This window comes from Euwallacea similis, chromosome 26 (genome assembly GCF_039881205.1).
Source record: "Euwallacea similis isolate ESF13 chromosome 26, ESF131.1, whole genome shotgun sequence".
In the NCBI taxonomy this organism is placed as follows: Eukaryota; Metazoa; Arthropoda; class Insecta; order Coleoptera; family Curculionidae; genus Euwallacea; species Euwallacea similis.
The window spans coordinates 604810-632220 of record NC_089634.1 but is presented as its reverse complement, the minus strand read 5'-3'; the positions used below and the strand labels follow the sequence as shown (position 1 = coordinate 632220).

At 39.9% G+C, this 27411-nt stretch overlaps 1 protein-coding gene across 2 annotated transcripts; it reads right to left on the bottom strand.

Moving 5' to 3' along the window:
* Nucleotides 1-924: 924 nt before the first annotated feature.
* Nucleotides 925-25531, bottom strand: LOC136417114 (transcription factor GATA-4-like). Of its 2 annotated transcripts, none has more exons than XM_066402647.1 (8): nt 25407-25531; nt 15552-15757; nt 15227-15498; nt 8453-8556; nt 7779-8012; nt 4287-4471; nt 3439-3603; nt 925-3383 (listed from the first exon to the last, which is right to left on the bottom strand). In XM_066402647.1, exons 1-8 carry the CDS (start codon nt 25438-25440, stop codon nt 3240-3242), a joined length of 1344 nt encoding a protein of 447 aa, XP_066258744.1. In that variant the 5' UTR covers nt 25441-25531; the 3' UTR covers nt 925-3239. The 2 variants fall into 2 exon arrangements, with proteins under 2 accessions (XP_066258744.1, XP_066258745.1); XM_066402648.1 differs by lacking the exon at nt 4287-4471 and adding an exon at nt 3681-3808.
* Nucleotides 25532-27411: the final 1880 nt, after the last annotated feature.

The following is a 27411-nucleotide window of genomic DNA, read 5'->3' as shown; positions in this document are numbered from 1 at the left end:
ACGATTGGAAGAAAGAACTTGAATACGAAAATTTTGGATAATGAAATGAGGTCTTACGAAAACGCTTGAGTGAAGAGAGAAAACCAGAAACGTGGAACAAAACAACACATTTCGGAATGATAAGTGAAATGAAAATGGGAGGTAAATAGTGGATTCGCTATATTGGGAGACATATAACTTGAAATCTTGTACATGTGGGAAATCTGGTAAATTCTAGTTAACTTAATATATTGAATTTTATTGCCATCAAGTGTTTGCTTTATCGAGATTTCTGTTAATAGATATAAGTAAGTTGCAAACTAAAAGTAAATATGGGCAACATCGCCAAGCTTAATTCGCACTAGATGCATCGCAACACGTAGGCAACCAACCGTACACTACCGTATGTTATTTGACACATTGTTGCCAATTCCTCTAATACGCATTTTCTAATTTTAGATAACCGAATTTTAAGTGGTATATACCATACATGGTTTAATTCAAACGTCATCATTAGCTATTGATGCTATTTGGTATTTCTCAATGTTCTGTAATATACAGGTAATATACAGTGCTTGTTATGTATTAAAAATCGTCGATATTAGGGACTACGATTACTATTACGAAAAACTTTTTTTTAATTTTAGTGGTCAAATTAAAATTTTTTACGACGCATTTCAATTTTAATATGCTGCTAAATTAGTTTTAGAAAACACGGTAGTACTGCGCATCTGAGAAGTTATCTGAATAAATACTGGAGTTCTAGGTATACGCAGGGCCGGCGTTAGCAAGGCTGGGGCTCAAGGCGAAATTTTGAATCACCGATGCCCTACCTCCAAGACAAGTCTGCTACCCTTGCTGCTTTGCCACCTTGCTTTCCCCTCATAGACCAGGAATGGGTGTAGGTACTATATATGTCTTAGAACAATTTGAACTCTTTCCATATAATGTATAATAGAGAATTTATTTTACTATTTTAGCATATTGAATAATGCTCAAACATAAAAAGAAATATTTTGAAACAATTAACTTAAACATCTAAGCTTAAGTAAATATACATACATATCACTATATTATACACAAATTCGTATATAAAGGAATGTCTTTATTAGGAGTCCTTCCTTTAAGTCTTTATCATAACACAAAAGAGAAATTATAAATAATGTAAACACTTCAGTCCAAATATTGTAGAAGAATATATCCCTAAGGGTCTGTCTGTATCGATAAAAGGTTTAAATCTCAACTATGAGTAATCTTTGGTCACTACTTCTTTAAGGGCCAGGTTTTCGATCGTTTGTCAAAACGATCAATACGATCTTAGGCAAGACTTAACAAGTGATGGAAAACCTCCCCTAGGCCGACTTTTATAGGGCTGAGGCCAGTATTATAGCTGTGTTATAAAAGCCTGCCAGAGTATACTTCTATAGATATAATAAGATTCAATATTTATATACATTTATATACAACTTTACATAGATTCTTACTGGGCAAGGCAACTATAACACCAAAGCGCAGGTACAGTCGCGGTCATATAAATAGCACACTTTTAAATTCTCAACATTTTCGAATTTATAGTAATTTAACAATTGTGACTGTAGTATGCAGATGCTTAGTAGAATCTCTGCCATCAAGATTAAGTACGGTTATACGGAATAAAGGTTACTAATAAGGATACTTAAATAACACTGTGTATAACCGGACCTAAATCTTGTAGATTCTTTTACAAGCATGTCGCACACTGTAGCAACGCACGGAGGCCAGTTTTATGTATACAAGCCAACAACACCAAACACTGAGACCCCTATTCAGCTCAATCGCCTCAGATCTTGTAAGCGGGCTACTACAGTGCTATACTGTTTAACACAGCGAACGCCAGCCAATCCAACGCTTCAGAAGTGCTACATTCTGAGTTCCCACATTCCGAGGAGGCGGTTGGTGGTGACGGCAGCTTCATCGGTCCTGCTGTACGCGGTACCGGTATGGCAGGCAAAACTGGGCCGCAAGAAGTATAACGCCATCCTGGAGCGGGCGAGCAGATTGCTCGCGGTCAGGGTGGCGTGTAGAATAGCCCCGGGGCGCAGCGATGCTGGCGTTGACCAAGATACTGTCGGTGCAGATACCCGTGGTGGAGAAAAATGATATGGGAAAGAGGGAGAGTATGGGAACCAGGCAAGAAAATGGGTTTTAGAAGAGCGAGAAAAAGAGTGGGCGAGAAACGACGGATGGATGAAGGTGTTCATACGCAGTGTAAGGCGGTGATTCGAATGCAAGTGGACGATGTCGGGATATGTGTTGTCGCAGGTGTTTACAGAGCACAGTGTGTTCTGTAAATACCTACGAAGAATTGGAGTGGAAGGAAGTGACCACTGCTGGTTCTGCGGGGACGAGGCATCAGTGGCGGACACTCCGGAGTACACACTGTGGGAGTGTCCAGAGTGAGAGGGAGATCGCGCCGAGGCCAAGCGGAGAGGATTCAACTTGGACCGAAGGGGGATCGGACGCGAACTGGTCGAGTGCGAAGAGAAGTGGAAGGGGTTCGTGTGCACGCTGGAAAAGATTATGTGGGCAAAGCATGACAAGGAGATGCGCGGAACTGAAGCAACACTTAATTCGCGGGAAAAAAGGGGTCCTGACGACATGGCGAAAGGCGATTCCAAAGTTGGAGAGGGGAAGTGGTTTTGTGGACATTAACTTGCGCTCAAAGCTCACACTACCCGGCTGCTAACATCTCAGGTCGGATGTTTTTGGAATATTTCCACCTCTTCACAAAAAAAAGATACTTTTTCTAGACACTTAGCAGAATCTCTGCTATCAAGATTAAGGGCGGTAACACGGAATAAAGGTTACCCCACAAAATACTGACCTGTATCGGTTTTACATCATGAAAATTGGATTTATTGTGAAAGGTGCTATTTAAATATCCCATCTAGTTTCATAATTTTTAGAATTATTATTTCTTTTTGAATATATCTTTGGTTGTTTATGTTCATATTTTTCGCATTATTAAAATAAATCATCACACAGTCACAATTGTTAAATTACTCTAAATTCGAAAACGTTGAAAATTTAAAAGTGTGCTATTTATATGACCGCGACTGTATATTTATGTCAACTATTCGTCTTAGAATCATTCAAAGAATCACCGTTTGAAGTTGGCCACGTACTTAAACTACACCCTGTATTTTAAGTAGTGCAAAGTAGGAGGTCCTTATAATTGGGGTAACGAATGAATGATTTTACAGGTTCCTGCTCTGTGAAGTTTAAACATACATTCCTAAATTAGAAGATTCAATTTTAACTGAATCTTCCAATTTGATTCGGTTGTTAATAGCCGCCCGGTTTGAAGCTGGATTACCGTTTGATTGCCCTTGCGACTTGCTTCCTTTGGGCTTCCGTTTTCTTGTCTGGACATCATAATACAGTCATGATAGTATAAGTTAATGTAGACTTTAAATTTACCTGAATAGTATCCTTTTTCATGGACAGCGGTCTGTTGACGGAATGCAGTTTGTAGTAAAGTCCGCAGGCATTGCAGACGGGCTCACCATGTGAGTTCCTCCTCCAGAGCGAGGTTTGTGTAGTTTGGCAGTTGGTGCAAGTTAAACCGGCCCTCCGAGATGCTGACTAAACAAAAAAATTTATTTTGAGTTTTTTTTACGCCACAAAACGATAAACTCGTGGGAAGAGGGAAGTCAACCTACCAAACGTCGACTGCTCTTTTCCTCGTTAATGACCGTGGTGGGCATGGGGGCGCGCGTGACCCCATTGTACCCCCCATAGAAGTTCTTGTAGTAATCCTGAACACCCCCGGTACCCGGGTCGGCCGCCACTGGAACAACGCAACACAAAGGGGGTTAATTTAAAGTAAACTCAAATGTTACATTAAAAATTAAAAAAAAAAAAAAAATAAGAGGGTAGATAATTGAGCCGACTACGTAGCAGCCTCGTAGGTACGTCGGGGGTGTTTGGTTTACTTCTGCTCAAAACTTGTGGAAGAACGAAAATTCGTTTGGACTTAATTCGTGCTAAATCACACGTTTAAGCAATAATGAAGATGATGCAATGGAACCACAACGGTACTTACCTAAATTAATTAGGCTCTAAAATGATAACCAAAGACGAAAACAAATTTTTATTATTAATTTTTTGGCCACAACAGTCGTCATGCGATCCGCTCATGCAGTTATCCGATAAGGACGCTTTTCGTTCGACCACAAAGACTACTGAAACTGGACGTCTCCTTTTGGTACATCCAATTTAGTGTAGGAGCAAAGTGGAACGTAGTATAAACAAAAAAAAAGTGGTACCAATCTACGAGGCTGCTTGACTAAGGGTCGATTCATGCCGTTCATTTTGTGGTACAACCCGCAAGCGTTGCAGAGGTAGTGGCCGGTACCATCGCGACGCCACAAGGGGGTGTCGATGGCGCCACAATTCACACATTCCCGACCTTCGGTGAAGTATTCGGCTGTGGTACCTGGACCTAATAGATCTAGAGAAACAATAATTCTTAATTGAATGAACAGTGAGATGAGTCAGATACTCGTAAGGGTTGCTGTTATTTTAGAGGGAATGAAGTACTTGCGCAGGGGTGAATCATGGTAAAAGCAGTGACGAAATGTTTGTGATAGAATGTTTTTTAGTTGTGATTAGTTTTGTGATGTGATGCCGGCAGGGGGTTAATTTTAGCCTATGTAATGAAAAATACTTGCAAATGATGAAACCAGAATAGGGTAGAAGATCAATCAGCTTCGCAAAAGATTATAGAGCTCACAAACGGAGATATTAAATTTGAAAATAACGAAAAATTGATTCTTCCCCTCCTTTGGAAGTTTCTATAGCAGAAGTAGATAATTTTCAAGATGATACTGATAATTTTTCCTGGATATTTAAATTGAAGTTGTGGTGCGTTTACTGTCGATCAGGTGTTGTACTTATCAGGTTGTACTTCAGTACGAGTTACTTGTCTGTTTGTTTTAATTGTCGACGGGTTGTTTGTTTCTATGTATAACGTAACTCAGGGTGTTATCACCACAGTGGAGCAAACCACCATTCGTGTTTATTGATATTATTTTTTTTAGAGTAGTGATATTGTATCAGTATTTCGTTTTCGACATTGATATAAAATAAAAATCCATTTTTAAAACCCGGAATTAATTATTCAAATTCATTATATTCTTGAATACAATTTCAACATCCAAGCCTTTTTGGACAAGGTCAAACTGTGCAAATGGGAGGGTACAAAGTGACCTCCGATCACAGAAATTAAAAAAGGCGTTTTAACACCAGTTTCGCAGACTTAGAAAACCGATTGATACCGTTAATCTGAGTTGTTTTTTAATTTGATAGGTGTTTTATAGTAAATTGATACTTATCAACATAGGTCTAGAACGACTATAAACACAAGCTCATTGGAATAATTATCAGTCCCTGGTGATCGAATGAATGAACACTCAAGCAGCTAATTTGCATGTTATTGCTGATTATTATTGGTCTCAAAGGCGCAAGGTAGTCTAAACAATCACAGCTCACCTCGGATCACAGGAAAGCGACAGGAAGTGCATTTTTATTTTTAAGAGCTCAAGAATTTCAATGGATGCAAAATTCGCCAGTTCTCATTGAAGGTTAATGTTCCTCAAAAGTAACGAATTAACATTAGGTTTTTCTTTCATGAAAAAATCGAATTTTGAAGCTATAGAGCGCACAGCGACGATAAGAGACAAGAGAGCTGCGACCGTACCTGTCGCGTACCTGGTTCTGTAAGTGGCAAGTTCGTTTAGAAAATAATTATAAAGATAAGAAAAGTTGGAAGACATGTTTGATGTTTAGTGGCACGCGCCTCGCGATAAGAAATAAGAAACTAGAAATGTTACTAAGCAGATCCGTAGTGGGATCAGTTTTTTACCTGCTTTGGAAACGGCGGTGAGTTTTTTTGGGCTGAGTCAACCTCTGCGCGGAGTTATTTACCCATTAGGACATACCTCCGATTCCAATAACATCTACAAAATCCTTTTACCCCGATATTTCCTGTGTTCGTCGTTTTTACCTGTTTCCGCCCAATCTGTCTATATAACTTTCGTCAATAAAGGTAAACCTCAAAGTCCCAATGTTTTACTGAAACTTTTGGGATGTAGCCCGAGTACTAGGTTCGGCCTTTCATTCTTCATCTGCATAGAAGTATAAATTTGTCGTCTCTGAGCTTTCGCCCACCCAACATTCGAACGGTAATCAAATACGAAAATTCTAGTGACTCAGTGGCGCCAAATTTTTTCAACCCCTGTGTGAGAGTGCCTCACAATAAATCTTTCGCGACAAGGGCTAATCTTTGGAAATAGTATACAGGTAGTACTAACAATGCCGAAGTCGAACCGAGTGAATAATCACGTTAACGAGAGGAAAAGTGCTCATAAATTAACAGACAGACGCACTCTCAGCATTATAAAACGTTGACCCAGGTTAGTTTGTGACATTATTTATATTAAAAATTGCATATTTTTCTTTCGGACTTATAAATAGCCATCTATCAATCAATTGCGAAAACCGACCCCATGAATGTTTTGGATCAACAAAAAGTTAACCTTGACCTTTTTTAAAACGAATTCGTATCCTTTGTTTGTCGACGCTGATTAGGGCCTGTTTGAATGGGCCCTTGTAATCACTGGGCAAACTTCAATTTGGTTTATTGCGGTTTAAATGTCGCACGTTGCGGCCTGGATTTCCTCCCCGGCGCGGGCAGGTACTCTCTATGAAACGCGATATCCACCAACATAATATACAAGACACCCCACTTGTAAGCCCATAAATATCCAAAGTTTTAAAGCTCAAGAGGGACAGCAATAAAACTGCTATGAGTGGCAAAAAGCCACACACACTCACACACGTTTTAGTAAAAGATACCGATTTGTTTAACGCCCCCTTATCTGGTTTGTATCTCACATCATGTTCTATTTGGGTTTCAAGAGCCTTGAAAAAATGCTGCGCCAAAATCCAGAGTTTGCTTTTGCTCAAGCGTGGGAATTTAGGATGGATTTTATGAGGTCTTTTGGGTTGGAGACAGAAGAAATTCTTGTCCGAGCACAAGAGGCATCATCCCTGCAAGTGCCCATTAAGCTCCTTGAATTTCCGGTAAAGACAATCGAACAGGTAAAAGCGGTTCAATAACTCTCCAATATATCATGTTGTTCGGGTTAAGCACCATAAATTAGTTCTGGACGTTCCGGTTTCGGTTGAAAAATTCAAAAATCTTCATTCAGTTAGTAGAACATTTTGAATAACAATTATAGGCAATGGTTCCTGTGCAAACTCTTTAATATTTTTCTCTATCTTTCTGGAAGTGCGAACCATTCGAATATTCCGAAAATCGCCTAAGAAACCCAAAATCAGTACCGGCCTTGTGGGAGACGAGGTTACGGCATAGGGCGGCGGATTTTCTTGATAGTAGGGGGTGATTAAAAGTTTCGCCTAAAGTGTCAGACTTGCCAAGGCCGGCCCTGCCCAAGATATTGAATTCGTTGAAAACTCGCAAATTCCATATAAATATACAATTACGCATATTATTTTTTCAAAGTCCTGTGCATAATTTTCCAAGGTGTTCGGATAAGATTACTATTGATGCGGATGAGGATGAGAGAATTACCAGCAGCAAAGTCGGTTTTAAACTAGGAAGATAAAAGCGACATAATTGTATGAATATAATTTTTATAACGGTGAGATAATTCAATTCCACAATTGGAATACAGGGTGGCAGCTAAAAAAATGACCCTTTTCACTCACACTGTATAAGATAATAATTGACTTACTTGCTGATAGAGTGCCGGCGGCACTCATCCTGTTCCTGGTCGTTCCTGTGGGGCTCATACTATAATTTCCCGTATGGTCCCCATACGCGAAATCTTGGTACCCCATGGTACTATAGGTCGTCCCCCTGGGTGTGCTTTGGAATGTGGGCAGCCGATTGAAAGCGGGAAGAGTTGCGTTGGTCGGGGTGGCCACTTTGTACTCCTCTGGAAGGAGGTTATTGTTGGGGTTGACACCTGTTGAAGTTAACAGTTAATGAATATTCTTGTCGCCTGAAATTTAGTGGTTTTCCATCGTCCTTGATGCATCTAAAGCCAGTTCTGTTTTAGTCCCGACTAAGCACACCGTATACTAATTAGCGGCCGAACATAGTTCGGTGTCAATTAATAATTCATTTATAGTGAGAATAATTTGACCTGTGTTTCATGTCTTTTCCGCAGAGATTGCTTGGGTTAAGCAACGTTAGGATTTTGATATTGTTCGAAAAGTTGGTCATTTAATTTTAAGCCCAATTAATAAGACTTATTTTTAGGCGAATTTTCAGTGGTGAATTTGTTCATTATCACGAACGACAATTTCACGTGTGCGCGACGATGTAAAGAAAACATCGACTCGCATATAAAAATACGCATTTCATTTAAGAAATTTCTCCTCAAAACCAGTCACAGACACTCACCAGTATTGGTCCACAATTGTGTCTGCCCGTGCATTTCTGGAGACCCTGTATTGTAGTAGTGCATCGTTGCTCCGCTGTACCCGGTGCTCCTTGGATATATCGAACTGGAATTGAAATCAAAAATCAGATAAAAGCGACAGCGACAACCCGAGGTGCGAATGGAAAAGAAATACTAACTTGCAATGCGACCCAAAGTTCAAACTGTTTTCCCGACCACTATCCATCATTATGGTAGTATCACTTACAAAAAGTAAATCTTAAACGACCCTGCGATTGGGCTATCTCTGCACTAACACTCGACCGGACGATACAGTACTGTCGATCGTTGATACCCTCGCGCTGATTGTGCACGGCAGCACCGGACTGACTTGTCGACTGGTCGATTTGGTTTTGGCACGCCGTCACATGACCAGGTGAGGTCAGAGAGGCACAGGGCCATAAGTGGTAGGATATTGCCTTGTGGGGGGTGGTGTTAAGTACTGCCTGAATTGCGGTGTGCCGGTGCAGAAGTCCTTCGTTATCGATTGCAATTTTTGAACAATTGTATCATTAAAAAAAAAAAAGTCTCTCTAACGAGAGAGATTCGGGAAGAAGGTCTCTGCATGGTTTTGTGTGTGAAGCTGTCGATTTGAAACGACGAACGGACGAAAAGGGACTTTAAAATTTGACATTTTTTCGACCACATTTAGCATCTTAATTTGTGGCTTCAGGGAGAAGCACAATTAGTAAACTCGTGGTTAAACCTAACGAATGGAAGGGTCACAAAGCTTCGGGGTCTCACCGGATTATACAGGGGCGACTTATAATCTGTTGCTTTCCAAGAATTGTATCATAAAATGTAAAAATAATTTTAATCTTTGAACACCATGTATTTCCGCTATGGTCAACCTTTGGATAGGGGTAAATTAGGGTAGTTCAGGTTAGGTGGTCTCTCTCTTTCCGTCTCCATTCCCATCCCTTCCTCTCTCTCTCTTTATCTCTTTCTGTCTCTCTCTCGCTCTCTTTCACTCTCCTGGTGGATATCAACCTCCGATAGATTGCCATAATATGAAAATTACCTCAAAAATGAACCCGAATTAATAAAGGTGGACAGTTTACAGCTCAGTGTATTAAGTGAAATATCCACTCTTGACACGCGTATATTAGAACTCACACGTGGCCTTCCTCCATGTATCAAGGAAGTCACCCTTCAGTAAGCACATCACGTGTCCAAAGCCTTTCTGGCCGAGTTCACCACTTGTGCAGTAGCGAAATGAATGCAACACGCCGTTGTCTCGTAAACCTGCTACATAGAGACTGTCGTTTTCAAGAAAATGATTTTCTTTAATCATTTACAACACCCCGCACGATCTACCAAATTCAAATGAAACATTTTTGCAACGAACGTCTTAAACTGAATTGTTGCAGTTTTTTTGACCTCCAGAAAAAGTCATAAAAACCACACGGAAAGTTTTGACCTGGCAACAATAAAACGCCAATAAATCCCCACAAAAGCATCATTTTTGGCCCTAAAACGGCAACAGCGCATGGGACAAATAGCGTTTTAGCCACCAGCATAATTTCTTCCGCACAACTAGACATTACCGGTACAAGAAGTACCACTTAACCCTCACCGGAACCTACGTTGTCTTGTGCCCAGCACGCGACTAATGGTTTTCCCCTGTGCGTTTAACAGGAAAAAGACATGTTTCCGGATTTGTTTAAATACTCACTTGGCTTATTTTAACAGGAACTCGTCTTAAAAATCACCATTTTCATGGGCACCGTTCATGGACATTATCAGAATGATATATGAATTATTGCTTTCAAGTGTTTTGGCATAGATGTCATGAGATTGTGGGGGTTTTTCCTTCCGGGTGAAATGAGTTACACCGACTGTCCTATAGACTTGGACCTCTTTAATATAACTTTTGAATCAAAGCGTGGATGTGATTAAAATCGTTTTGATTGCATGCGTATTTTGCGGGTAGAACTAATGCCTGAAATGGGTGTGCGGTTAGATGGAAAATACCCCTCTTTTTTCCACTTTTCTTTTTTGAGCCGCCGAGTACCAACAATGGTCTTGACATTGGTCGCTGGATTCACATACACACCAAACTAAACAATCCGCTCGGAGGTGAGTGAACTATTTGTTAAACACCTTAATAGATATTTAATTACTTCTTACTAGAGTGTTGTCCGTCGAGCAATTACAAAGGAATTTCGTCGAGATTTCGGGCTGCATTTGCCTTTTCCTCCGAGTCTGTTTTTATCTGAAGTATGTCTCTTAGCCATTCAAAAAGCATTAGGTCTGCCTCTGGAAATGTAGAAATGACCGTAGTCGCGATAAGCGATTTTCCAGTATGACGTCGACGAAAATCAGTAAAAAAATCCGGTAACCCAATCCCTAAATATAAATTCCCTGACTCGTAGGCGGTCGGCGAGTTCACACGGTGCTATATTAGATGATCGAGTCGATAAAATTGCGGATCTGTTAAGAAAGGGGACACTTGTGTGGTCAGCACGTCCCTGGTGACGCGGTTTTGTTTGTTCCTGAATATCTTACTTTGAAATTCTCGCCAGGCCATTCAATACCGAAGAATTTAAACTACCACACACCCAAATGTGGGATTCGGGGAATGATGAGTTAAGTGAGCTGGCAGGGTATAAGGCGACGTAGGCCAGGTCGTGAAACACTTAGCTCCCCAAGGGGTTTGGCTTTGATTTGTTTATTAACAATACGCTCACCAGCGGCAACATGAAGCTGTGAAATCTTTTCGATTCAGTACGACTAGAATTAGCCTTAAATTGCCTTAGCTCACCCTCCACTGGTGAGGTTCCGGCTGTGGGCGGGAAGTAATCAGCGAGAACGTAAAGCTATAAATTATCTACTCCATTCCAATACACTAATATTAGGTGGAGTCGAAAGTTCTCGCCATTTTTAAAATCAAGAATCTTATTTAAGATTTTTTAAAAAACTCAAAGCAAAAAGAAATATTATTCATCAAAGTATAATCCAACACTTTCTATGACTTTTTGCCATCTTTCGACTAGTTTCGAAATTTTGTTGCGTCACCACTCGGGTGTCTTCGAAGCGAAGAAGTTGCAACATCCACTCTCGACCTCATCTAGGTTTCGAGGTATCTTTAAAGAAATGGTGCATTGACCGAAACAAACCATAGTCGGAAGAAGCAACGTCAGGGCTCGCATTCGCTGGATGAGGTATAATTTCTACCTCATCCAGTTCCTGGAATTTGTTCTGAGTTCGACGTGCACGATGACATGGAGCATTATCTTGTTGGAGAAATACGCGATTTCTGTTTACCAAAGAGCTTTCTGTTAAAATATCATATACTCGATCTACATGTAGTGCATGTAGTTGTTGGTAATAAACGTTGGAATTAATGACACGATCCTCTGGAACCATTTCAAAATTCAGTCAAACACATAACAATTTTTTTTCCAAAGTAGTCTTGTCGAATTCGTGGTTCTGGCTTTTCATTACGTGGTATCCACTAAATTTTTTTACAGGATTTACGAAATACACCCACTTTTTATCAGAAGTTACGATACGCCTCCAAAAACGATCGTCTAAGGGATTTTGCAGGCAGACATCCATCCGCCATTGAGTTTGCCCCTCGTTCAATTCTTGCGAATCTTCCCTCGGGTGTTTGTAAGTGAAACCAATTCGATGTAAATGACGTTAGATGGTTCGTTCAGAAGGTCCAGATTCTTTTGATAATTCTCTGGGGCTAGCATGAGGCTGTTCTTAATTGGTAGAGCGGCTGTCCGTTGATCTTCCACTTCCGGCTCTATTCTCCACATTTACATGGCTAGATTCGAAGTGTTGGGACCAATCTGCCACAGTGCGTTTACTCACAACATCCTCACCATCAGCTTCACAGACGGCCCTTGCAGCCTCTGTAGGATTTTTTTTTGGTAATTCCTTATCGAACCCCGAAGAATAATTTTTTCGGCAGCCATTTTTAAGCCAGAAACAATCTCCCTAACCAAATTCAGTGCAAAATTGAGATATGCTTGAAATTATCTTTCAAGTGATATATGACATATAGGCGGAATCCATAGGCCTCCATTATAAACTTTTAATTCAAAAAAATAGCGAGAACTTTTCGATTTAACCTAGTGACACCTCAATTTGCAGCTGCTTTGAGGAGTGACGTCCCCGCGAAACCAAGTTGCCCATAACGCAGGGGGTAGGCTGCAGGTTCTTTTAAGGCCTTGGTCACCCTCCCTGGGGACGCATCAAGAATGCAGTCATCAGCTCCAACATCCAGCTGTGAGTTACATTCGAACCAAAGTTGACCTGAATCAGTCTGAATTTGCCTTGATTGGTATTCCGATGGTCGGGGGTCTATTGGGTGAGAAGCCGTGAATCCATCCCCCTTAACACCTCTACCTCATAATAATAATAGTAGTAGTAATAACTGCATTTAAGCACTCAAGTAGGTAAATATTAATGACTCGGTTTAAGCCAATTAAATACAGTGAACAATTACTGTTCCCCGCTATAGGGTACCTACATTGAAACAGGAAAACATTTGCGATAACGTTGAGCTTCCTGCTATGTTATTGTAGGGTTTGGAAAATATTGTGACTTAAAAGAAATTTCATATTCTAGTCGGTTGCCCATCACCATAACAGCCTGCATTAAAAATAATAATTTATGCGGGCGAACGCTTCTTATCAGCTCAATGGGGTAATGGTCTCGTTCTGTTTTGAACTTTGCTGATAAGTCGGCCATGTTCACCTTTGTGTGACAACAATTTTCGTAAATTCCCGTTAGCAAATGTGGCAACGTCGCCCCCCACCCCAGGGGAAATAACAACAACTAGGACTATAACAATGATTTCACCTCTGATATAGTTTAATAATAAAGAGAAGTGCAGAGGCTGCAAAAGTGCATAACGATGACTAGTAGGAAACGTGTAAGATGATCTAGATTTAAATTCCGAACTTAATTCAAAACAAACACTATGAATGATTCACGTGCTAGAGGACAGTTGACTAATTTTTAAGGAAGTGGAACAATCGATCAAACTGTATTTTTACTAGAGAATTATTGAGCAATGTGCACATTGACCCTCAATGTGCACGTATGTCCTATGTATGGCGGGATGATAGCGTTAAAAATAATAGCAGACGCGGTTAATTGTTTAATTTTACGAGTGAGATACTCCATTGAAACAGAAAGGAATGCTTGAGATGATTTGCTCAGGCTTTTGTGTCGTTAATTGCTCAGATTGATGGTTCTGACTAGATATGGACAGAAATTATCGATGAAATTGATGGAGGAATATTGAGTTGTACCACACAAGGCGTCCGAACTTTTAGGAGTCAAAGTTTAACCACGGTTTTTACATAGAAAAATATTCGTAGTTTGCTATATACATAGATTGTATCCCAAAAATGTTTCGTAAGATAATTAACAGTGTAAGATAATAACAGTGTGTATAAATTTTCGTAGAAAACTGCAAATTTATTAATTTCTTATAAACCACTTGACATATTTTATTGCAATTTTGTAGGCGTTACTCATATCAATCGGCTAATTTTCTGAAGTAAAATATAATATTTGATTGTAACAGTAGCGTGCGCACGGGCACTACTTTTGTTATAAAACATTTTTCGGATACAACCACATACATAGCGAACTGCGATTGTTTTCCTATGTAGAAATCGTGGTTGAAGTTTGGCCCCTAAAAATTGGGACACCCTGTGTGTGTGTGTGTGTGTGTATGGAGGATCCCAGTAACTACAAGATATGGACAGTTAACTTTGGACGAAATTGCGCAATGTAGAGGTCAAGAATAGGCCGTTTCCAAATTTTGGAAACACGTTTTTTCTTTTTCCTCCACCTATTTGGCGAGGTAATTCAAAACGATTGGCACTTCATCATTGCAACTTTTCCTTCCCTACAGCGTCGCGATGTCGTATTTGAAATTCGAAAATATTTTTCAATAAAAAAAATTTCTAGTACACCAGCGGCGTGCGTGCTCATAGGTCACTGCATATTTTTAAGGAACAAAAATAGTACACCACTGATTTTTCGGAAATTTACAATAATATTTAAAATCTCTGTTCAGCTCTGAAGAAGAAAGCTCTTTTAAGTTTTTGCTGTGTGACGCACGGTTTTTGTATAAAAATAATACTCGTCACTAACTTAAACTAAACCAATTGTTATTTAAATTGGAAGTGTAAACTCAATGATTTATTGACTATTATTTATGTGAAAATCCCATTTCTTTTGTAAAAAATTCTGCCTGCTAATGTTTTGTTGCGCCAGGCTGTAAATAGGTTTGCTAAGCAGTGTGGCCGTAGCTAGGTCTAATACCAATGCCCCTATATCAGTTTAGGCATATTTCTTTAGAGCGCTATTGCTAAGCTGACTACTACGGCCCTGTATTTAATTTCATTTCTTTTATACCCTTAGTTGGGTTAAGAGTTATGCATGAAGCTAATACAGGCCATTTTCGAAATAGTTGCAAACGTGTCTGGTATGGCCTCTTGGTTAAAAATTCTGCAATAGGGCCCTGACAAGCACTGGCCCGCACTAGGGCCACCACAAACTCTATTAGCTATTTTTAAGGAGTCTCTTAATAGAATTCTTAATATATCGGAATTGGCGCTGAATGTTATGTCCATGTAACTTGAATTGTCTAGTCCTATTAGCGAACTAGATAGGATGCGGTCTCGAAATTGACAACGCACTGTATAAAAAATACAATCAACCTCAAATGTGAAATTCTCCGAAGGCCAACATGGGTGGTTACTTACTTTGCTAAGCTATTCCCAGTCACCCCGGATCCATCCATGTCCCCGATATAGCTAATGTGACTAGTCAGTTGAGTTAGCTGCCCCGCATTTGGCTCAATGATAGAGTGGGGATCTTCCCCTACCACACTCTGCACCCCTGCCATGTTCGGAAACGCGCCACCCCTGGTCGGAGATCCTGGACTGGGGCTGCCACTGTCGTGGGGAGATATACTGTGCGCAGCTTCAAGCTGCAAGAACGTTCCATGCCCGTGAGGAGCATCTTCGATTTGTACCTAAAATAACGCAGTAATTTTTTGATATGTACCTGGCGCCATCTAGTACTTACGTCGTCGAAACGGTAGATGGTACCGTTCTCCTCGCGTATCATGTTAAGCGCCGTATAGTCGCCCTCGGCCTCCGTCCCTGCTCGTTGAAACGTGAATTCAAGGGGCGTGGTCGCTCGAGAGGGGGGCGACAGCTCCGCCCCCTCGTCTTGCGAGGAGGGACTGTACGACTGCGCGCTTTGTTCTTGTGCTGCGTAGTGCCGCACATCTGTAATTAGTTATTAGTAATTACAATATGTCCCATTGTTTCATTGCGTACAAACGAGCGCCTGCAGTAGCCTCAGACAATTTAATTTATCGATTTTCTGCGCAGATTCGAGTAGATCATATTTTATTATTTAAGTAAATTTCGGAAATTTTAATCTCGCGCATCCACCATACTGTCGAGAAGATGCAGAGCTTTAATAAAGACGTGCAATTGAAGTAGAAACGTAACACGTTAAGCGTTATCGAGTTTGAGGCAGGTCAATGTGAATGGATAAAGGTGCTTTATCAACAATTTAAAATGTATATTAGTAGCAACGAACTTTATCAGAAGTCGTAATGTTTTTACGGGAAAACAGTAGCGCGAGCGTGGGAATGAAATGCAGATTGAATTTCGGTAGTAATGTCACAATTATCACTTGTGAAATATGTATTGAAAATAGAACATTTTCCCCTAAACGAAAATCTGCGTTAAAAACCTCATTCCGTGATAAGCCTCCAGATTTTCGGCATACATCCGGATGTATTTTGTAAGAGTGATTGATGGCTATTTCTAAAAGCTCTCTAAACAAGTTTCACAAGCGACAGCGTTTTTCTAAGTTAACCAGCTTCGTCATTTCAGCTATTTCGGAAGTAGCTGCAGTAAACTAGTTATTTAAAGAGACATCCTGTATATCATTTGAAATGTCATCGTTGCGCTTGCTTTTGATTTCGAATTTTTAACATACATGTAAGACCTCGATGCAATGACAAAGTGACGTCAGAGAGGCACTAAGATAGCGGATTGTCAGGTCAAAAAATGCCTCGCTTTCAGTGGGTGGCTGAAAATCGTTCGCGACATCCAGTTTTTCTAAATCGTTGCATTGATAGTAATGTATTTTTTAGGTACGTGACAATGCCACTGTGTTGTTCAAGACACGCGACGTTCCCAGTAAGGAATTAAAGGAATCCGATCCAACACATTTCAATTTAGTTGGTGGATCTCCTTTTTGCTCTCCTAACAATATCGACGATTAGCTAAAATTCCAATAAACAATTCCATTTTTACACTGAACGAAATTCTCATTTCTACAAATAAGCGTTTATCAGGCAAAATGTCCAGGAAGTCCGGTGCCTGCACCACAGGATAACCGCAGTCGGATTTCGATCTGATAAGATCATTTACAAATACACAATAATTGCTCCTCGTTTTATCGCCCATGTACCATATTTGCTCACATGTCAAAACGTTGGTCTTATCTCTTCAAGTTTAACGCCCCAAGTTGTTTGCCGACGTCGACAATAAGTGAATCTTATATTACATCTGTAGAGCGACATTTTCGGTTTCCAATGAGATGTTTCAAGTTCTAATTTACTTTCTGCGGTATATGTAAATTTACGGCCCAATTCAAATCGATTTGTCGCCCTCGCCACGGGATTAACTTTGAGGCGATCGCCAGCAGCAGCAACGTTCCTCCGATTTTCCGAGGAACATTAAGGCCATGGAACTATGCGCGATATGGAAATTATGTCAGTGGCTGAGCCAATTATGGCTTAACTGTTCAGGGTATCGGATTGCGCAGAAAAAATCTAAATCGGTCAACCAATTACGCGACAGGTCCATTGTTCTACCCAGAACGTTTCCTTATTGACTTACGTGCAGGTGGTTTCCGTAAAATGACCTTTTGGTTCTAACGACGCGAAGTGTGGGTGTATGCGAGAGGTATGTTACACAGAGTGTTTGGTCCGTAGAAAATACTCTTTCTGCTTTTGTTGTTTTCATATCGTTTTCTTTTCAATATTGACACACGTGAACTGACCACTATAGCCCCAAACCCTAAGGAAACTCAAAATATTGACGTTGAAACAACGGACTGATATATTCGAATTTCCGAATGACAAAACCCTCGTCCTTGTTGGTAAATAATTGCCAAGGTTTAGGACGTATTTCTGTCAATAATTGCCGGGTCGCGTGGACGAGCCATCGATGCCGGGCCATGTTTTGTGTGTTTAGGATCTGTTTGCCGATTTGTATACACACTCGAAATTTCACACTAAATACCTGCCTGACGAGGATTTAAAAAATCTCAGGCCTTTCAGCACATCATTTAATCAACGTCAAAACCGTAATAAATGTCTTAAGCAAAGCCTGATTATCGCCCGTAAAATAGATAGTTATTTCAAGTATCTGACGAAGATATCTTGAAAGTTAACCGAAGGCTTAGTTTTTACGATAAATCACAAGGTTTTATCAACTGGAGACGATGATATCGACACGATGTAATGAAATAATATGGGAAACCAAATCGGCCGAGATAAGCGGGGTGTTAGAGGTCAAGTCGACTGAGGAAAAAGTGGAGAAGTGTTTGAGAATCGAAGAAACTAAAGAGCCATTAAAACGTGTCAAGGGCGCTCGCAAATGGATTAAGTACCATCGTAAAATTCCTGAAAAGGTTGACTACGAAAACCTGAACTGCGGCTGGAATAATTTAGCACAGAAATTTTACGGTGGCGCTTGCAATAAAATTTTGAATAATCAATGAGTGCCATTTCATGGTGGAAAGCGAAATTCAAACAGAACGATTATTTTTTCAGTTTTGAAGTAGCGCAGACGTTTCATGCATTGGGACACGCAGAACGTAGTTAATAGGGAGTAAATGCACCCTGTATGAAAAACAATGAAATGTGACGTATGTCATGAAAATGACAATTGACTGATGAAACCTGAACCAACCTTGAGTAATTTCAACTAACCTTGAATAATCTCAATTAACCTTGAGTAATCTCAACTAACCTTGAGTAGCCTGAATGTTATCATTTTTTAAATCAATTAAAAATCGAATTATTACTGTTACATTTTTCCACTTACGAGATATCTGACTGTTGCATTATGCCAGTTAATTTTAGCCACAACCTCATTTTATTCGGATATCTCAAAGCCGAAACTAATTATTCGACATTTTACTTCTAAAATCGGGCGATAAGCGTAAAAGATATAAATCAGTCAAGTCGATTGGTTACGTAAACAGTGGTACGACCGACCTTTGAGGTCAACACTTATTTTCTCGTATGAGCGCGTTTCTAATCGCCCAGATTTATGTTTAATAATTAACGGCGACAGTAGTTTTTCAAACAGCCATAACTCACTCCAAAGGGATTGGAAGCCGAAATCGGGGAAATCATTCTCATGTTTCGAAGCCTGCAGAAGTTCGACTTCGTAAAAAACCCACAAAACAGAAATCGTCACTCCACTAATTGAATAAGGGTTCGAATGGGTGTGCCGCAGGAACGTACCTATGGGATGAAAATTTGGCTGGATCCTGTTGAGGAATTGGCGCATCTGAGGATACAAAGTATGAACGCAAATTGGCATAAAGTAGCCCAAACCCCCGGGAGAAATTTGGGTCGAAGAGGCGGCGCATTTTTGCGCTTTACCAGAGCTTGTTGCAGCGGCCAGATACTTTTATGGAAAATTTACCAAAGATCGGCAAAATTACCAAACCATCAGAGATATGTGGGAGTAATTGAATGGAAATTGAAAAATTTCAAAAATCCATTACGACAAAAACCATATTGGTTATAGATCTGCTTTGGCGCTGCGTGGTACCTAAAGCTGGCTCTATTAGCGACAATTTGGAAAAAGCGTCTCGTGCTTGAATTTCGTAAGAGGAGACGGCAGTTTTGCAATTCTCAGATTATCAGTAATTATTTATGACATCAACATATTATCGCGAATAACAAATATTGAATATTATTAAACACAGATCCACCTAAATCCGCTTTAAGGACATTTCTGTGAAGTTTCAATAGCGAGTTCGGCCCTGTAATTTTATGTTTAACTATAATATGGTATCGAAGAAATTGCTCGATTGTTCCACCAGTAGAAACAGCTTTTGTTTAATAGGTCAGCTTATCGCAAAGTATGAATAATGTCTGATGCACGAAGCACGTTATTATTGCCATCGAGCGACATATTTCCAGCACTGCCGAGCAGTTTACATTTTTTTTAAATTAGCATTTACAGGAATGGTACCGTTTTTCCTAGTAGGTATACTGATGTACTTCACTGTACCAGGTATGGAACACAATGAGCCATGGCATTATATTATAATAACACTGGGCGCTGATGTATCATTTACCTTCCAGCTAATCGATTAAATCGTCGCTATACATCCATGTGATCGATATTTGACGAATATGCAAAACCCGTCACTAAGAAACTTCGTTTATTCATTATATTAGACCAAAGTAGCACACATCCCCTATGAGGTACCACCACACGCACCACGTACACGCTATACGTTCCGGAATCAGGAAGCGACTGAGTCGCTATAAAGCTGTAGAATGCACCAAAACAACTAAGGTGATAACTTATCACCGGCTTTATCGTACCATTTATTATTATATGGCTCAGTTTATACGGTTTTATCGCACGGTTGATAAAACTAGGAATTTGCGCTAGGCCGGCCCCCGCTGCAGCGATAAATTTAATCTTATTACGGTTCTGACTAGTAGGCCGATGGACCTCCAGTTCAGCTTTGAGAAGACAAAGTGAGCCACTTAATACGAGAGTAGAAGCTGCATTAGTATTTTGTGTTTTACTTGTATGAGAAACTCCGGAATGGCGTCATATTGATGCAGGATCGTTTGTTAATAGCTACGGGGAAACGATTTATTCAGGTTCAAGAATTTTGTCCCTAAAATTGTGTTAACACACGTTTTTCCTTGGCGAAAATTGGGTTTACACAGCAGATTTAGTGCTTGGTGAAAATTTCTAAAATTTTTAAAAATTTGCGACGCTTGGCAACGTTGCTCATCCAGGTGAGAAGCGCAGCTGTCAAAATCTGACATTCAGCTTGACAGAAATGAAAGGGGGGCGCGTTTGCAGGTGCCATTTTTTTGGATCCGTCGTAGCCATCGAATTGTGGTGTTAGTTACCGAAAATTGGTGAAATTAAATTTCTATTTTTTGCCCAACATCTCCATTCAAACTGCTTCCCAATCTTTGATGAGTAACTTTTCCACCGCGGTTGACTTCTTAGTCAAATTCACACAAGTGAACTAACATTCTGCTGGTCAGAAGTAGTAGGAATTGAGATGCACTGATTTAGGCAACTTCCAATACAATAGTTACCAGGCAACTTTCACGGGTGCCCATGAAAATAAGGGCCCTAGATGTAAGCAAACAATTGCAGACATCCCTCTAAAAGTGAGCCACTTTTTTCACCATGCATTGGTGTCCTTATAACCAGGGCCTCCCTGGGTCGTCGCCCAACCTTGTCCACTCATGAGGCCAATACTGCCTATGACGTAATTTCGGGATCGGAGATGTGCCATGCGCCGGCAAAATCGGCGCATATAAGACTTAAAGGGTCATAGCGACATCACTTTTCCGGATTTTACTGCCATAGAATAGTGTCTTATTTACTAAACATAAGCCCCAAGTGTACAAAGACGATGCTACCACAGAACATATATTTATCACAGAATAGTCACTTGGCACTTGGCAACGCCCGAATACATCCTTTATAACTCCAGTGCCCCTAGCTCTTGCTTCGCACATCAGCTGCAAGCACCAAAAGTACCAACTTTATTTGCTTTAGCGTATTATGGGATGATAAGAATGAGTCAAATGAGCTATGGAAACGTGAATGCACCTGGCTTTTCCGGGTTCTATCGGCATTGCTTAGGTCTAACTAGATCAAGGTGCCGCAACTGAGGGAACTTTGTATATACTCGTACTAGGTCTGTTCCGTGATGCCATGTCCAGTTCTTCTAGATCATTGATTAGTTCATAGAGTTAATAATGCAGACGTCCGTTTTAAAATCAAAATGTGTCGCCACGATGAAATTAGAATTCCAAACCTTTGGTAAGAACTTCGTACAATATTCACAGCCTAATTTCAATAGCAAAAGACATTGCTAAATGGGACCTTATTTCCTCCAAGTGGAGCCCATTCTAAACCCGACCAACTTAGTTTGCGAGATTCCGAATTAAATGTGTACAGGGTGTATTTACAAAACAGTCCCTATTTATACAGGTCAACATTTAAAAACAGTTTTCTCTTTGAAAACCCCTTGGTTATCAGCCGACCGGGGCTGCAATATACGGGGTCACACACAAATGCAAGTCAGGCCAATATTTGCTCGCACACGTATTAAAACTGTGGCTGGCATTGTTAATCGCACCGAGTGGAGACTCAACTCGACCCCGTTTATGGTTATTTATTGCACGACTATGACAGATTTCCGTTGACTCTGTCAACACCCAGACGAACTCTTTTATTGGATAATGTTTGTCCTGAGGAATGAGAATGTAGAGATTGACCGGCCCTCGTATACATCATGGCTCGTACCTCGAAATATGCAACTCCAATAAATGTGAATTAAATCGTAAAATCTATTGAGCGCATACAAGACCAGGAGCATTGTATTGCCAAAGGAGCCATTGTTTTATTTAATGAGTGCAATGATTTAATGGCGATTTTAGCCTTGGACGTGTTTTGCGCGAGCCAAGTTGATGCACCTACCGGTGCGGCGGTATTTTTTGGCAAGATTCAGGCAATATATTTTTCCGCTGTTGACTCTCTCTGTGAAAACTCAATTGCATCCCCTTCCACGAGGAACCGCGAGGCACTGCCCAATGACAGACGTAGCCCCAACTCGTTGGCCTAATGAGTTTGGACAAGAAGAGTAAAGTAACGCATTGAGCGACAAATGAAAGCCATTAACTACTGACTAAATGCAAGTAAATGGTACAAAAATGTGCATCTAATTACGTCATTTAGCTATATAGTTATATATATGGCGGTTAAAAACTGGTTAATAAGTCCATACATGTAAGTGTAATAAATCATAAACGGAACGTAGCATTGAGACACGCTCCTAGCAGCAAATTGGTCTAAAATAGAATATTTTATTTATAAAATATTGCAAAATACGTCTTGACCTTGTTGCCATTTTGTCGGTTACCATTTTGCCTTTGCCATCTGAACAAATAAATGCTCGATAATAATTGCTGGATATAAGAACTTTAGTTTGGACAATGGGCCTTCTCATGCTTTTATCACGATGTAGAAAAGTGATTAGTGCGGACGTGGAAAGTTAACTTGTTTGCTTTATTATTGTGTTTAATAACAAAATATTGAAACACCAAAGTAAATGGATGAATTTGTGCTTATTAATATTGTCGCTGGGTAGCCTTTTGACCTTTATCAGACTTTGCTCTTATCTCGTTCAAACATTTTAATGAATACAAGATCTTTTTCGAATTCGTTGCCTACGAGCGTCTTTTATATGTATTGACACATGTGTTGTGTATTTTTAGATAATTGAAAATTTGAGCAAATACAGAAAGAGACGGGTTCCGTTTTATCGATTGGTCAGTTTGGGAGCGATTACTAATTTAGAGAAAACCACAGTTTTGACCAATAAAGATTTGACTTGGAACCAGGCTGAATTCTACATCAATCCTGGATACCTAATTTGAGTACCGGAAGTCGTGGAAATGCGATTTAAGCATTCATTAGAGGGTGGTTCCGAACGACAGAAATAGGCACATTTACCTATCCCTAGCTACTTTGATATATCAGTAACATGTCGACGATTGTGTTGACTAGTTACACCTATTTTTAATCATATTTTCATCATATCATATCACATTGTTAATGTTTAAAGTGCGGTTTGCAGGTTTTTCCCCTGATATAGATGCTATATTGAACAGCCTTGAAAATGCAGAATAAGGGATATTTATTTTAGAGGCTATTTCAAGTGGAGAAAATATTAGCTGTCTAGTTATTAAATATACATATATACTATTTCAATTTGTTTAAAATCGGGCGGTGCCATGCAAATAAATTATTTTGCCCTTGAATAACTAACGGACAATGGCAGTAGCCGAATTTGACATATGAACCAGATTAGAAATCTATTTAATGCTAAAAATTTAGTTGACATTTCTAACTTCACTGTGCCAAACACTGTCATAAGACGTTGGCAGATGCCTATTAAATTTTGACAGGATTTTAACCTCACTCCCATGTCAAATTTGGCTGCGGTCACTGTTATTATAACCAGGTTGGGGCAGGCTTTTGCGTCGAGGCTGAAAATCGGAGCTATGTTTTTTACGGCGATTGCTCAATGCGTTTCTGAAATATCATCGCCCAAAATATGGCACAAAAACGTGGCACAAAACACCATTTTATTGATGGCTTCAGAGGTTATTTTGTACCACAGAGAGTGTGACGGAATATAGCTTTTTTTTTAAGCGATAATGACTTGAAAAGTTTGATAACAGAAATCGCAAAATTTATCTTTCGTGTTTTGTAAACTAGTTTTGGTACGGCATCGATTTTACGCCATTGAGGGCCAAATTTCTGCTGACGGTTAACTCTTACGTGAAGCTATATAGTTTCCATTGAAACCGAGAATCTGAGTCATGGCGCGGCAACACCTAATGGCCATTTTTCCGAATTTGAGTTCGGTTTAAGCTCAAGAGACTAATGGTGTAAAACTATAAGGGCATGCCTGGATCTGACTTTGTTTAATGAATTCGCAGAAAGTGTTTTTTTTACGGCACTTAAGAAGCAATTTATTCACATCCTGAATTATGGTAAATTAGAACGAGAACTGGAAATTAGACAATTTTGTACTTTCGCAGAAAATATTCAAAGGATGAAAAATGCGAGAAATTCAGTTTGAGGCACTCGAAAATCGCGTGACAGTAGTATTACAGTACATTTGTAAGAGGGAAATAACAGAAATATGAGATTTGAAAAGTTGCAAAAAATGAACATTTTTGTGACTTTCATAAGTTTTTTATCATCATCTTTCATTTCAAGAAGATTTTCATAATTTTGAAATGTTGTGGTGGTGGTTTTTCATGGAAATTAGCTAATTTGGATGTTACGTCGGCTATTAAGGTCCCTTTTAAAGGCCAGAAGCCCAGATATTTTCATTTAGAGAACATTTAAAATGTACCGAAATCAATAATTATCAAAGCAACTCAGTAGGTATGCTGACGACCGAAAAGAGATATCAGAACCCAGTTTGCGCTGATTGAAACAATTTAATTTAATGAATTTTTTTAGGGCATTAAACCCCACCAACTGTGTTTTTAAAACAACTGGCTCCTTGCAGGAAGTGTCCAATATTATTTAACATTTTTATCAACCGTTAAAATGCATATTAAATTTTTTCATTGCGGTTTCAGCACAGGAAACCCAAACATCTACTTCTGCTATTGAGGTCTATCGGGAACCAAATACAAATAACAAATTAACCACAAAAAGTACTTTACTGAAACATATTTTTAGACCTTCTGGGACTTAGGCAGTACCGTGTTCAAAAAGTTAACAAAGTTTTGTTGCAGGTATTGAGGTGCGTTATGAAGGGTTCCGAGGAAATTTGGTACCTGGACAAAGTTTTGGTTCGGTTATCTTCTCAAAGAACCTCGTGTCGCTTACCCCCACGTTAAAAAGTGTTTTACACCAAAAAAGCATAAACAATGATAAACATATACAAGGGTGGCCCAAAACAATTTTTTGCTGCCAGGTGCAAAGCTGCAAGCGCTTTATCGCTCGATTGTTATGGATAAAAAACGCCACAGTTTATACCGCAAATAAACGAACAATAAAATAATCTAACGTATAAACATATAAAAATTTATCAACTTACCGTAAAGGCGCTGATAAGCGGGCTTAGTTTTCATATCTGCCGTTATCAAACTGCTATCAAACGGAACCAGGGTACCACTAAAAACTGTTCGCCGACGACGCACGGAACAGTCTCGCACCAAGTTGCCCGCGGTTCGGAGGTAGTACCAGTACCGCGCGTATCGATTTTAAGCCCCCTCTGGTGGGGGGCGGCCGAGCCGACTCTGGAAGGCGGGTGGGGGGCGAATCGCGCTTTTATTTGCTGTCCAATGTCCATCTGGGTGGGTGCCTATTATGCGGCTGGGATGACAGGTATAACACCAACCCAAGAGATGAGCTTAATTGACTTGTTTACTTTTGGATAATATAATAGATGCCAACTTATAAATCATTTTATTAGTTTGCTTTAGGTGATTGTTAATAGAAAGTGAATGGGCGAAGGAGTACCCATTGGGGATGATTCATGCAGATGCCCGGTTATTTTTATTATGCCTTGTAAATGCGAGTCGCTTAGTCGACTTGTGTCATAAATCTCTGCATTGAGTAATTATGTCAAAATTAGGTACGTTTAAGTCGGTGATGCGTCAGAATCTCCCGCGAGGAATCGCGACAAAGGAAAACTTCCATCATGGAACCCCTGAAAAAATACCGGAACGGTATCAATGCATCGCCAATCTCCCTCGGTTGAGCATAGCGTCCATTTTAAAAAAGTTTTTTTGGTCGGATGGTCTGTTTTTTTACAGCTTTTCCTGTCCCAAAACTGCGCTTTTGCAATTCGTTCTGTTTGTAGTCTAAACCTTTTGTTCGCTGAGAAGCACCGTCAACCTCAAAATTTGATATTTTCCATTTTGACGCATGTTTTCAAACCGCATTTGAGGCCGAAAATGTGATTTTTAGAACGACATATCGAATTGCGGAATCGCATAAATTTCACCCATAAAAAATCACCAAGAAGAAGCATCTCTAGGAACGCCATTTTCTGGTTTTAATTGTTTCACACACAGGACCGGCTTTAGCCAGTCTGAGGCATTGGGCGAAATTTTTAATCACCGCGCCCCAAAAAAATCCGCCGGCTAGGAAAGTCCGCAGTTTTTTCTGGCCTGCCCGCCAACCTCGCCGCCCTGTAAGGCCGGTGCTGCTCATACATAAATGAAAAAATAATACAGGGGGAATCAATAATTACCTATTTGTTGCTACATTTTACGTCTGATTTTGACTACAGTTCAATTTTTCTTTCGTGGATGTTTGAGTCATAAGAAGCAACATAAATTCTTGTTTACTCACGTAACAAAATCAACAAAACAACCTAATTGAATCTGAGCTATCTTTACGAAGAAGGTCGTCTGGGCCAACCCCTAAATTTCTAACAATGACCTACTGTAATTAACATGTTTTTATAGTTTATTATCCAAAGTCCAAAACGCAAACAATAATTAGAATGTTCACAAGCGGACGTGTCCGCCCTTGTTTGGGTTTGTCATAACAAATCAGAGAAGGCGGGCCTACTAAGGAGGGTAGTTACGGGTATATCGCGTGAAGCTTTTGTTGTACTTCAGGGTGAAGGGGCCCACAGACAATCGGGCAAAGGCCACGGACCATGCCGGCTCGTATTAAATTTCTTTCCCATCGGGGAAGACGGAGATAAGCCAAAAACAGGCAATGTGTGGGATTTTTTTTACGTGTAAATTTCTCAAACTGTTATTGATCAAGATCGGTTTTTATTCCTCAGATTCCTTTAATTCAACCTACCTAACCATCTAAGTATCTAATACATATATTAATTTACGTCTCTATATGGTCTTGCCAGGGATAGGTATCCTTTTGTCCTGTGGGGTAAATTACCCACCGAAGTTCGCTTCAAAAATAAAATTCAATGTGGCGAACATCTATTAATTAATCAAGGAAGGGAGAATACAACGCAGGTGTGACCGAGCTGCTTTTCAGTTCAGGTACTGCTGAATCTGAGTCCCTGTATTTTATTCTGTCTATGGGTCAGTCTTAACTTGCTTTCATTTTGTAGCTGGTTG